At 40.4% G+C, this 13,772-nt stretch overlaps 1 protein-coding gene across 2 annotated transcripts in view; it reads left to right on the top strand.

The window, feature by feature from the left end:
* Ap1g1 (adaptor related protein complex 1 subunit gamma 1) overlaps positions 1 to 12,421 on the top strand; it is a 79,370-nt gene extending 66,949 nt beyond the window's left edge. For both annotated transcript variants that reach the window (XM_042700679.1, XM_042700681.1), the window contains 4 exons: positions 2,663 to 2,770; positions 2,895 to 3,055; positions 6,901 to 6,999; positions 10,659 to 12,421. In XM_042700679.1, the coding sequence (XP_042556613.1) occupies positions 2,663 to 2,770; positions 2,895 to 3,055; positions 6,901 to 6,999; positions 10,659 to 10,760 (470 nt within the window). In that variant the 3' untranslated portion in view covers positions 10,761 to 12,421. The remainder of the gene's footprint in view (positions 1 to 2,662; positions 2,771 to 2,894; positions 3,056 to 6,900; positions 7,000 to 10,658) is intronic.
* Positions 12,422 to 13,772: the final 1,351 nt, after the last annotated feature.

Genomic DNA, 13,772 nt, shown 5'->3' with positions numbered 1-13,772 from the left:
AGTTCAAACCCCACGACCAACACCTCCCCTTCCCACCCCAAAAAAAGATATCCCAAACTTTTTTTTTTTAATTTTAAATTTACTGTGTTAATTCTGTTTTATTTCTTTGTTAGTACTAGGACTTGAACTCAGGGCCTTGCTTTCTAGCTTGGCTTTTTCACTCAAGGCTGGCACTCTTAACACTTGAGCCACAGCTCTACTTTTGGGTGTTTGCTGGTTAATTTGAGATAAGACTTTCCTGCCTGAGTTGGCTTTGAACTGTGATCCTCAGATCTCAGTCTCCTAAATAACTGGGATTGCAGGTGTGAGCCACTAGCACCCTACTTTTTTTCTTTTTCTTTTTCTTTTTTTTTTTTTTTTGGGTCCGGTCATGGGGCCTGAACTCTGGGCCTGGGCGCTGTCCCTCAGCTCTTCAGCTCAAGGCTAGCGCTCTACCACTTGAGCCACAGCGCCACTTCCGGCTTTTTTCTTTTTGCTGAGGAATCGAACCCAGGGTCTCAGGCATGCAAGGCAAGCGCTCTACCACTGAGCCACCTTCCCAGCCCTTTCTTTTTTTTAATAAGTGTGGATGTTAGGAAGTGAATTTATAACCTTAGACATGCTAAGTGTGTGCTCTCTCGCTGAATTATGCCTCCAATTCTATTACAAATAGTATATATTTCAATTATATAAATGGTTTGAAATCTTTGAAGTATATTCTTTCTTTTTTTTTTATGTTGATATTTTTCTTATGCCTTTTTTTTTTTTTTTTGCCATTTTGGGGATTTAACTCAGGGCCAGGCTCTGCCCCTGAACTTCTTTTTGCTCAAGCCTAGCATTCTACCATTTGAACCATAGTACCACTTCTGGCTTTTTCTGTTTATGTGGTATTGAAGAATCAAACCCAGCGCTTTATGCATGTTAGGCAAGCATTCTATCACTAAGCCACATTTCTGGCCCCTCTTGTATGTTTTTAAAAAATATTTTCAGACTTGCTTCTGTTTGCTTGCTTCAGACTGCTTCTATTTGATTCTCAACTTGTTCTTATTTGGGAAGATCAAATAAAAATGGTAATATAGTGATTTATTTCATTCAGCTTGTTAAACAAAATACCATTAGGAACATTGCTATTTGCTGAGCATTCCCCCCAAACTTGTCCTATTTCATCTTTTTGACTTTTTTTTTTGTGATATTGGGACTCAAACCCCACAGCCCATGCTATACAAATCTTTTTTTTTTTTTTTGGGTCCGGTAGTGGGGCCTGAACTCTGGGCCTGGGCACTGTCCCTCAGCTCTTCAGCTCAAGGCTAGCGCTCTACCACTTGAGCCACAGCGCCACTTCCGGCTTTTTTCTTTTTGCTTATGTGGTGCTGAGGAATCGAACCTAGGGTCTCAGGCATGCAAGGCAAGCGCTCTACCACTGAGCTACCTTCCCAGCCCCGCTATACAAATCTTTTGCTGAGCTACATCTCAAGCTCCTATTCCTTTTGATTCCAACAGTAACTGCTGCCTACCCTGTATATATAGTAATGTTTAACACTAGCGTTTCCTATTCTTAGAGTATTTGTTAATTTAGTATTGTTTGTGAGTCTCTTTTTTTAAATGCTGTACAAATGAATTTGTTTTTTGGACTTTAAATTTTGCTAAACAGTGTATTTGTGGAAATTATCTATGAATACTTTATATCTAACATTCATATATTTACTATTATATATATCTAATATTTTAATTCTACAATTTATCCATTGTCCTTATGGTAAACATTTTGCTTGTTTGTCTTTGTTAATAATTCAGTATTAGAAATTGTCTTGTTAGAATGCTTTTGTACAAGCTCCCCTATGTACACATACAAGAATTTAATCAAAAGTACTTCTAGTTAGCTAGGCTCTGGTGGCTCATGCCTATAATCCTAGCTACTTAGGAAGGTGAGGTCTAAGGATCTAGGTTTGAAGCTGGCCTGGGCAGTAAAGTCTGTGAGATTTTTGTCTCCAATTAACCATTAAAAAAAAAAAGCCGTAAGTTTAGCTGTGGTTCTCATGGTAGAGCACTAGCCTTGAGCAAAAAAGCTCAGGAACAGTCCCAGGTTCTGAATTCAAATCCTAGCCACAGCCCTACTTAGAGCTTTTTGGTGGGTAATTGGAGTTAAGAATCTCAGTTTTTCTGCCTGAGCTTGCTTCAAGCCATAGTCCTCAGATCTTAGCCTCCTGAATAGCTAGGATTACAGGCTTGAACCATCTTTCCCTAGCCTCCAATGGGATTATTTATTTATTTTGTCAGTGACTGGGCTTGAACTCAGGGCTTGGGCACTGTCCCTAAGCTCTTTTTGCACAAGGCTAGTGCTCTACCATTTTGGGCCACATCTTTACTTCTGGTTTTTCTAGTTAATTGGAGTTAAAAATCTCGTGGACTTTCCTGCTTAGGCTGGCTTTCAACTGCGATCCTCAAATCTCAGCCTCCTTTGTAGCTAGGATTACAGGTATGAGCCACCAGCATCTGGCTCAGTGGGATTTTTTAATGGGTGGAAAGTGTAGGAATTTTTAGTTTTTCTTCTTTATGGTCTATGCTTTTTGCATGTTGTTTATAGAATCCTTTCCTTGAGATCATTGTAATATTCTTTTATGTTTTCTTGCTAAGTTTTGACATACTAGCTAAGGTTGACTTTCCATTGGAATATTTCTTTCAGGTGCTCCAGCTACTGCTCCTACCCCTGCCTCAGTCCCACAGATATCCCAGCCCCCCTTCTTGTTGGACGGACTTTCGTCACAGCCCCTCTTCAATGACATCGCTACAGGTACAGTTATTGTCGTTACCACCATCATGGAGCACTGAGCCAGGAGAGATGGTTGAGGAAAGGAAGTAATAATTTCCAAGCATTAGGCCAACACAGTAAGTCTGATCTTCTTTTACTTTCCCAGGTATCCCTTCCATCACAGCATACAGTAAGAATGGCTTGAAGATAGAATTCACCTTTGAACGGTCAAACACCAATCCCAGTGTAACAGTGATAACGATACAGGCCTCCAACAGCACAGAGCTAGACATGACGGACTTTGTTTTCCAGGCTGCAGTACCAAAGGTACTTCTTTTGTCCTTTAAAAAGATTGGCTGAGGGCTGGGAAGGTGGCTCAGTGGTAGAGCGCTTGCCTTGCATGCATGAGGCCCTGGGTTCGATTCCTCAGCACCACATAAGCAAAAAGAAAAAAGCCGGAAGTGGTGCTGTGGCTCAAGTGGTAGAGCGCTAGCCTTGAGCTGAAGAGCTGAGGGACAGCGCCCAGGCCCAGAGTTCAGGCCCCACGACCAGACCCAAAAAAAAAAAAGATTGGCTGAGGGTTTTTTTATATTTCATGCATGTGAAGAGTGTAATGTTTAGAGATTAAATTTGCCTGTTTCACTCTTCAACAGTATTGAAATTGTGATAGTTCACTGAAGGATGTTACTTTCAGTTGAGTAAGTTTTACTTGTCTCCAGATATTCTCATAGTTAGTAGTTTGAAGGATAAAGGAAATTCTGATAATGAAAGAGCAGACTTCTAGAAAATAGTCAGGGCATTATACAACACTAATTATTTAAAAACTCAAAGGCGAATATAGAATTAAGTGAGAGAAACCTTTTTCTTTCATTAATATCTAGTTTACTATTTGTTCTTTGAAATTGAAGTTTTTTTCAGAACACATCTTTTTTTTTTTTTTCTCAGTTAGGGGCTTGAACTCTGGGCCTGCATGCTGTCCCTCAGTTCTTCAGCTCAAGGCTAGTACTCTGCCACTTGAGCCACAGCACCACTTTCAGTTTTCTGATGATTTATTAGAGATAAGAGTTTAATAGACTTTACTACCTGGGCTGTCTTTGAACCACGATCCTCAGATCTCAGCCTCCTGAGTAGTAGCTGGCTTCAGAACACATCTTATGAGTATTTATGTCCATTTTTGAATAGTGAAAATATTTGAAAAAGGGAACTTTTATTTTTTGTAGTTATGGGTTAGAACACAGGACTTTGAGCTAAATCCCTAAAAAGTTTTGAATAAAAGCTTTGTATAAAAAACATTACTGGGGGCTGGGAAGTTGGCTCAGTGGTAGAGCGCTTGCCTTGCATGCCTGAGGCCCTGGGTTCCATTCCTCAGCACCACATAAGAAAAAAGCCAGAAGTGGTGCTGTAGCTCAAGTGGTAGAGTGCTAGCCTTGAGCTGAAGAGCTGAGGGACAGTGCCCAGGCCCAGAGTTCAGGCCCCATGACCGGACCCCCCCCCCAAAAAAAAAAAAAAAAACACAAAAAAAAAACCCCACAAAAAACATTACTAGCCGGGCACTGGTGGCTCATGCCTTAATCCTAGCTACTCAGGAGGCTGAGATCTGAGGATCTCGGTTCAAAGCCAGCCTGGGCAGGAAAGTCCGTGAAACTCTTATCTCCAATGTACCATACTGGAAGTGGCTATAGCTCAGGTGGTAGAGTGCTAGCTTGGTGATGAAGAGCTAAAGGATGGCACTGAGGCCCAGAGTTCAAGCCCCATGACCAACAAAAAAACAAGCAAACAAAAAACATTACTAGCCGGGTACCAGTGGCTCACACCTATAATCCTAGCTATTCAGGAGGCTGAGATCTGAGTATCGTGGTTCAAAGACCAGGTGGGAAAGTCTGTGAGACTCTAATCTCCAATAAACAACCAGAAAACTGGAAGTGGCACTGTGGCTGAAGTGGTAGAGTGTTAGCCTTGAGCTGAAGAGCTCAGGGACAGAGCCAGGCCGAGAGTTCAAGCCCCATGACCAACAACATCAACAAAAAGACATTACTTATTTTACTTTATATCTTTTGCTGCCCAGTACTTCTGTTATAATACAGAAACCAGTAGTGACAGTAAGTAAATAAAATGAGGATGGCTCCGTTCCAATAAAAGATTATTTATAAACACAGGTGTAAGGCCATACTTTGCCAATCACTGGATTGCTTAGTCTTTGCAATGACCCGAAGTATGGCATTCAGGTGACATGCTTTTAGGAATTGAAGATGTTTTATTTGTGGTTACTGCTAACTTCCTACCTTCTTTGCTACCTTCTTTTTGAAGCTGGAATGATGTAGCTATTTTTCAAAATTTAATGTGAAGTGATTAAGATCCAGAAGTGAATTCTAGTGCTATTGTTGGATTTTGATGCTAGTTATGACATGGAGCAATCACTTAACCTGGTGTCTCAGCTTCCTGACAGTGGGAGTAGTGATAACGACAACTGCTTCCTAGATAATCTACTTCCCAGGATTACAAATCCCAGAATAAGTAAATTTTTGTGCTAGGAACTAATGGAAGCACTTTCCATGTATTTAGTGCTCAGTAAGTATTAGCTACTGTAGCCTAGTGGTTTTTACTTTTTCTTAAAAAAATTATAAAGGTGATAATACTGAGGGGGTTACAGTTATGTAAGTCAGGTAATGTTTTTTAATGTCTCTGAAATTGTCCTTGTTAAATGAGCCAGTCTAATCTTTGTTAGTAGTACATAAAATAATAAGAATTAAAGTTGGTATCTTAAATTTAATGCAATGTAGTGGTAATGAATGACGTTTTAACGTACATAATTCACTCTAAAAATAGAATTATGAGTAAGATTCCAAATAATAATCTATTTTGTGAGGTTGAATATTCACTTGTAATTTTTGACTTTGGAGAGGACTTCTGGTTCTGTCATTGTCTTTCTCTCTCAGATAAAGTGTTTTAAATCGCAGTATGTATAACAACTACTTTGCATAGTAATGTTAGCCTAACTTGTTGGTAGCAATTTTATTCCTCATCTTTGCTAAGAAATAAGATTCATCAGTACTCAAATTATGGTGTTTCACTCATCTAGATTCTTTGCCATACAGACACATTCTACATGTACTTTTTCTGTGTCTGTCTTAGAGCAATCCTGATGTGTTCCACTTACATATTAACAAGCTGGCTCTTTCAGGCCTCTCACATAGAGGGAGGCCTTGACCCACTCCAGATTGTGCAGGCTTTATAAAACAAAAAGTTCAAGTTTTTGGGGCTTTGGGGCCTAGTCATTCAGTTATACAAAAGCATAAGGTCCTGTTGTTGATGACTAGTATGTTGATTTGTTATTCTTGGAAAAATTTTCTCTTGGTTTCTTTCTGGCTTTTTTCACCCTTAAAAGAGCCACAGGCACCCTTTTTTTTTTTCTTGTATGGTTGATAAGTTACTACTAAGTGAAGGTGCCTGAACAAGAATTGGTCACTATTTGAAAAGAAGAAGGGCAGAGTGACCTGTTTCTAGTTTTCATGATCAAAGGCCTAATACAGACTTTTTACAAATACAATTTGTGACAGCTGTGCTCATATGCTTACCTGTTTCTGGTGTCTGGAAAATAAATATGCAAAACTTAGGATAAATTTGTTATTTGGCTTAACAGCCAGGTTATTTACTTGCTTTCCTTTCCCTTCCTTTCCCTTCCCTTCCCTTCCTTTCCCTTCCCTTCCCTTTCTTTCTTTCTTTTCTTTCTTTCTTTCTTTCTTTCTTTCTTTCTTTCTTTCTTTCTTTCTTTCTTTCTTTCTTTCTTTCTTTCTTTCTTTCTTTCTTTCTTTCTTTCTTTCCTTCCTTCCTTCTTTCTTTCTTTCTTTCTTTCTTCCTTTCTTTGTCCTGGGGCTTGAGCTCTGGGCCTTGATTGCTGTTCCTATGCTCCTTTTGCTCCTTTTGTCCCTTTGTTCCTATGCTCTACCACTTGAGCTACAGTGCCACTTCTGGCTTTTTTTGTGATTAGTTGGAGAGTTAAGAGTCTCATAGATTTTCCTGCTTGGGCTGGCTTTGAACCACAATCTTCAGATTTTAGACTTGTACAGGAGTAAGCCACTGGCACCTGGCATGTTTAACTTTTTAGATGATGACAACTTGGATTTAACATTGTGTATTCCTTCTTCTAAATAATGCCCTTTGTTCCTCTATAGACATTCCAGCTGCAGCTTCTATCTCCCAGCAGCAGCATTGTCCCAGCATTTAATACAGGAACCATCACACAAGTTATTAAAGTTCTGAACCCACAGAAGGTGAGTAGCACAGTTGAAGCCAGTATCTGAGCAAGACATAAACTCCTAAAATAAACTTTAGCTTTGTTTCTCTGGATTCTTTTGATTCAGTCAAAAATTATGAAAATGTCTGGTGCAACTTCTTTGTTCTTTTGTAGAAAATAGATCAAGTCCAAGATATCAAATGTTTTAATGATATCTTATTAAAATGCAACAAAAAATTCTCTATTTTTTATTTTTTGGTCAGTTCTAGGGCTTGAACTAAAGGGCCTAGGTGCTGTCCCTGAGCTCTCTTGCTCAAGGGTAGTGCTCTACCACTTTTAGCAACAGCTCTACTTGTAGTTTTCTGGTGGTTAGTTGGAGATAAGAATCTCACAAATTTTGCTGCCAGGACTGGTAGGTTAATGAGAGAAAAGTACAATCCTCAGATCTCAGCCCCCTGAGTAGCTAGGATTATAGTAGTGAGCCACCAGTGCTTGGCAGACAAATTCCTCTATTTTTGAGGATTAAAGGTATATTTTTTGGAGAAGGGCAAGCTTAGACTATTAGATCTATGCAAAAGTTAAAATCTGCTAGGCACTGGTGGCTCACTCACCTGTAATCCTAGCTGCTACCCAGGAGACTGAGATTTGAGGATTACAGTTCAAAGCGAACCTGAACAGAAAAGTCTGTGAGACACTCATCTCCAGTTAACCACCAGAAAACCAAAAGTGGAGCTGTGGCTCACAGTCGTAGAGCACTAGCCTTGAGCAAAAGAGTTTGGGGAAAGCACTCAGGCTCTGAGTTCAAGCATCCCAACCAACAAAAAAGTTGAAATCTGAGGAAAGATTTGTTATAATACTCATATTTATTGCTGTAACTGCTAAATATGGATGGCAAAAGTGGATTCTTCAATTAACTAACTTATTTAGTACTGAGGTTTTAACTCAGGTCTTGTGCTTCCTAGATAAGGCACTCTACCACTTGAGCCACTACATGGGGCCCCTTTTTGTACTGCTTGGGGTTTTTTTTTTGTTTTTTTTTTTTTCTTTTTCTTTTTCTTTTTGTGCTGGTCCGGGGGTTAAACTCAGGGTCTGGGCACTGTCCCTGACATTTTTTTTCTCATCTAGTGCTCTACTACTTGAGCCCCAGCTCCACTTCTAGCTTTTTGATAGTTAATTGGAGATAAAAGTCTCATGGACTTTTCTGCCTAGTCTGGTTTTGAACCTCAACCTAGACATTGTGCTTATTACTTTATAGCTTGGGATGAAAGCAGATGGTCACCACTATACCCAGTCACTGGTTGAAATTAAGTCTCTGGTCCCTGATTCTTCTCCCAAGTAGCTAAGATTATAAACCTAGCCAAATCATTTTAAAAGAAGCAGTCAAAGCTTTAGAAACTGAAATTGAGCAATATTTTTGCTATATTGTCCCAAAAGTAAGTTGGTTTTATTTAATAGTAATTAAATGACTGACATTGAAACTTTCTGAAAACAATTCAGAGAAACTTTTTCTTTTTTTTTGTTATTGGGATTTGAACTTGGCTTTGCTATGTATGGTAAACAGACACTTTACCACTTGAGCCATGCCCCAGCTCTTTTTGCAGTCATTATTTTCTGAAGAGGATCTCACATTTTGCCTAGGTTGGTGATTCTCCAACTTGGACTTCCAGTAAATCAGTATGTTGGGTAAAAGATTTCTTTACCTTGGAAGATCTCTAGTAATTCTTCATAAAAATTTTATATTTTCCTCCCCTTTGTATTTCCTCTGCTGTTTACTGTATTTGTGCTGTTAGTACTAGCACAAATTCCTTTGACCATCTGATACCTGGAATAAATATTTTCTTAGTATATTAACACTTGAAATTGGCCTCAGAAAGTAAAATATACTTAGTGTGTTCTCTAAATCAGTGATTGTCACTTTTTTTTTTTTTTTTTTTTTTTGTCGGTCGTGGGGCTTGAACTCTGGGTTTGGGCACTCTCCTGTGCTTTTCAGCTCAAGGCAAGCACTCTACTGCTTGAGCCACAGTGACACTTCCAGTTTTCTAGTCGTTTATTGGAGATAAGAATCTCACAGACTTTCTTGCCCGGGCTGGTTTTGAACTGTGATCCTCAGATCTCAGCCTCCTGAGTAGCTAGGATTATAGGTGGGAGCCACCGGTGCCCAGCTTGACTTTCACTTATTAATTAGCTTTTTCTCTTTTCCTCTTTGGGAACAGAAAAGTTTATGTTCATATTTAGTATTGATTTTTGTAAACAAATTAACAGTATACCTGAACATAGAGCATAAGACAAGTATGTGGTTACCTTATTTTTGTAGGGACTTGGAGTGTAAGAGTTAGATCTTTAAAAAAAATACTCAGCGGGGCTGGGAAGGTGGCTCAGTGGTAGAGCGCTTGCCTTACATGCCTGAGGCCCTGGGTTCGATTCCTCAGCACCACATAAGCAGAAAAGAAAAGCCGGAAGTGGGGCTGTGGCTCAAGTGGTAGAGCGCTAGCCTTGAGCTGAAGAGCTGAGGGACAGAGCTCAGGCCCAGAGTTCAGGCCCCACGACCGGACCCCAAAAAAAAAAAAAAAAAAAAAAAAAAAAAGTGAAAAAAAAAAAAAATACTCAGCAAGTATTAGTAGGACAATGCTTATAAGTGGCTATGTCCTTTTAATGTACTTCTAGGCCCATGATACGTTCTGGAAATGCACTTCTACTAGATTACATGTTGTGACTCCTTGGCCCAAAGCTTGAATAATAGCTAGTTATTCTACTACTTGAACCACAGCTCCACTTCCAGGTTTCTTTTTTGTTGGTGTGGGGCTTGAACTGTGGGCCTGCATGCTGTCCCTCAGCTTTTCAGCTCAAAGCTAGCACTTTACGCCGGGCACTGGTGGCTCACGCCTGTAATCCTAGCTACTCAGGAGGCTGAGATCTGAGGATCGCAGTTCAAAGCCAGTCCGGGCAGGAGAGACCGTGAGACTCCTATCTCCAATAAACCACCAGAAAACCGGAAGTGGCGCTGTAGCTCAAGTGGTAGAGCGCTCGCCTTGAGCTGAAGAGCTGAGGGACAGTGCCCAGGCGCAGAGTTCAAGCCCACGGCCAAAAAAAAAAAGCTAGCACTTTACCACTTGAGCCAGAGTGCCACTTGTTCTTTTCTGGTGGTTTATTGGAGATAGGAGTCTCCCGGATTTTTCTGCCTGTGTGCTGACTTTGACTGCGATCCTCAGATCTCAGCCTCCTGAGTAGCTAGGATTACAGGTGTGAGCTATTGGCGCTTGGCTCACTTTCAGTTTTTTTTTTTTTTTTTTTTTTTGCAGGCTAATTAACAGAAGACTATCAGATTTTTCTACCTAGCCTGGCTTTAAACTGTAATTTTGAGATCTCAGCCTCCTGAATAGCTAGGATTTCAGGTGTGAGCCACTAGTGACTAGCATTGTATGTTAGTTGTAAGATGTGGCTTTGTTTTTTTTTTTTTTTTTTTTTTGGCTTCTAAAATTAAAAACCACTTTAGAGAGCCAAGTGTGGTGGAACAGTACTGGTTAGTGAGGGGGCTAAGGCAGAGGATAGCTTGAGCCCAGGAGTTTGGAGCCTGTCTATGGAAGGTAGTGAGATCCTGTCTCCAAAAGAACAACAACAACAAAAACCCATTTGTCGACTGGACCAATAGAGAAAGATTTTATTAGAACATATTTATGAGTCTCTTTTCCTTTACAGCAACAGCTGCGAATGAGGATCAAGCTCACATATAATCACAAGGGCTCAGCAATGCAAGATCTAGCAGAGGTGAACAACTTTCCCCCTCAGTCCTGGCAATGAGGGTCCAGCACCATTCTCATTCTTATCCCACTCAATCAAAGGAACTCTGGGAAGGAGGTTGTGATTGCTGGCAAGTTTCCCCCCCCTCCCCCCCAACTGTACCACGGGCATGAGGAGCAGAAGAGAACTGTTGAGGAGGATTTTCCTGAAGTTACTGCTGACCTTGAAGCATTGTTAAAGACTAACATCCTCTCCTCTGCTGTTGAGGCTGGCTGCTTCTGGAGGCTACTTTGCACTCTTCCTCCTCTTCCCCCTTTTCCGTACTTCACCCCTCCTATATTTGCAGCCAGAATCAACATTCCCTGGGCTCCTGAGGCAATAAGCAGCTGGTCTGGAGGAAAGGATTGGAATTCATGGCGAGAAAACACTCACCCTGTCTCTGCAGCCAAGAGTGGTCCCTTCTTTTTACTGTTGTTTCTCTGCGGACTGGGCAAGGTGGGGAATTTATTCCTCACTAGCTGGGTTACCATCTTCAGGCGCTTTTCACATCTGGCATATGGAATGGAAATGTAACAATGAACATTAGGGAGCCCTGCCTTTTTCTATTGGTTCCCCCAAGGTTTGAAAGAGGCATTAGGCTCCTGGTAGCCTTTTCTGTGCATTGCTGTAAACACACAGACACACACATGTATGTATGTTTGTTATCCAGAACTGGTCAGACCTTGAGAGGTTATTTATAAACACTGGACAGATGCAGTTAAAAAGAGCTTTTGTTGAGATTTGGCATGAAGGATATGGTGCTCTATTTGTAATAGAAACTTCCAAGGCTCTTCCAGCTTCCCTTTCTCTCCATTCTCTAGCTGTAGTCCTGAGCATTCTCCATGATTTTCAAAATTGACTCCCTTTCAAGTGCAAATGGACATGTTCTGAAAGATATATTAATAGTTATTAATGACCCTATTTCAACCAGAAATTTTAAAGTTTCCCCCAAACCTGTCACTTGCTTGTTTGAACTGTGGTATATGGGTAGAAAGAGGAGTTTAACCAGTTTTAAAGAGCAGACTCGTTAACAAAATACTTGTGCTCAGGAAGAGCAGTATCAGACTCATCCTGGAGCATATTGGAGTCATCCATTGCTCCAGTCCTCCCTTTTTATTTCCTGAGCCTGGCTTGGACCTTGGCATTCCGTTTGAATTCCTTCTTCTAACTGGAACATTTGTGTTGTATCTGTAACACTGGCACTGAAATAAAGACCACGCGGTTAAAGAACTCTTCCTATATTGTACTTTATGGTGTTGGAGTGAAGCCTTGTAGCTTCCTTGTCCCTTGCCAAAGGAAGTCTTATGGTCACCATAGGGTAGGAATGCCCCTTCCCTGAGGCTGAATAATTGGTCTCTTGAAAGAGGCCATTCTCATGAATAATACCTGCATTAAAGACTTGAGCTTCTTAAACTAGTAAGAATGCTGAGCGATTTTTAGAAAGGATTCCTATGTTACAAAAGCTTAAGACTTGCTGGAATGAAGTAAAAGGTGACTTGCTGTGGTACATATTGAGTGTACTATATACCTTCAGGTATGCAAGCATCATGTCTTAAATACTACAGAAACAAGAACAAGTGGGGTCTACCTTTTAAAATGCTTGCAACTGTTACTGTACTGTACAGTATGACTACTTTGGCTTCAGTTTTAAACATAAATACAGATATCTTTTTCTCCCCCTCTCCCCCCAATTCCACCAAGCCTTTACTTAAAAATCTTCAGTGTCTTGTCAGCCTAGCACTGTATCAGATGCTAGACTAGTCTAACATTTGACAAACTGAAGTTGAACTAAAGGCTCTAAAAGGGAAACTTTCTGGGCTTATCAGTGTATAAGAGTAAAGCTACTGAAACTTACTCTATTGGGTAACTGGTTGGCTGAGTCCAAAACAGGACAATATCTCCTGTTTTCAGTAAAGTAAGTGTTGGACTAGTGCATATTTCACACAACTGCTCTGCCTGTGTAATGAAAAGTAGCCTTTAAAGGTTCCACGTAAATTGATTTCATTGGATGGATATTTAATGCTGTGAAACATGATAGGATTAACATAATATTGGTGGATTTCTTGAATAGAATTTGTCTTAACATTCCTCTTTGTGTAGAGGCTTTATTTTCTTCCTTGTGTTTGTGGCTAACCAACCAGCTCAGGTGTGTTTTTTTTTTTTGTCTGTTCGTTTGTGTTTTTGTTTTGTTTCTTCTTCTTGTTGAAGTGGGTTGACTCTCTTGAGAAATCTGCGCCAAGACTGTGGTATAAGACAGTGCCAGATCAGAGTTTTGAGGGAGTGTTTATGATCACCTAGGGCTTTGTCTAGAAGGAATAAAATATCTGGCCTTAACACAAAGGGTGCTGTGTAGGATTGAAATGATTTCAGAGACTGAGCCTGGTACAATACATACTGAAGGACTAGGAGCCAAATAACTGCCTAGGATACTGATGGTTGTGAAGACTTTCAAATGATTGGATCTTGGAAAGCTTCAGTGTGCCTTAGTTTCTAGGATCAGCATTAGTTCTCTTTCTTGGCCTTGCAGCTAAAAGGAGAAATCTCTTAATTTCTGTGAACACTTGCACATTTCAGTAATTCCTTTCCCAAATATAGTCATTCAAGGGGGAGCAAATTCAGACTGATTTTTACAACTTCAGAGCCATTGTAAAGGAGGAACACCTGGTTTCTGTGACCATGGGAAAACCCCAGGGTGATAAGCAGTGAGCCCTCACTTAGACAATTTCACATGTACTTGTACCTCAGCATTTCCCTTTTGGAGAATAGTTTGTATCCTGTTATTTTCTCCACCCTCAAGTAATCCTAGGGAGAATTCATCTAAGTAATCTCAAAAAAAACAAAACAAAACTGTAAGAAGGGTGCTTTCCCTGAGAAGCTCCTCCACATTGCTTTGGTGCTGTTACTTTGAAGTGGTTTGGGTAATGGTGGAAGTTTTTTGGTGTTTTGTTTTGTTTTGTTTTTTGGTTGGTCCTGGGACTTGAACTCTGGGCCTGGGCACTGTCCCTGAGCTCTTCAGCCCAAGGTGAATGCTCT

This window comes from Dipodomys spectabilis, unplaced genomic scaffold (genome assembly GCF_019054845.1).
Source record: "Dipodomys spectabilis isolate Male_0828 unplaced genomic scaffold, ASM1905484v1 ptg000273l, whole genome shotgun sequence".
NCBI lineage: Eukaryota > Metazoa > Chordata > Mammalia > Rodentia > Heteromyidae > Dipodomys > Dipodomys spectabilis.
This window is presented reverse-complemented; position numbering and strand designations above follow the sequence as displayed.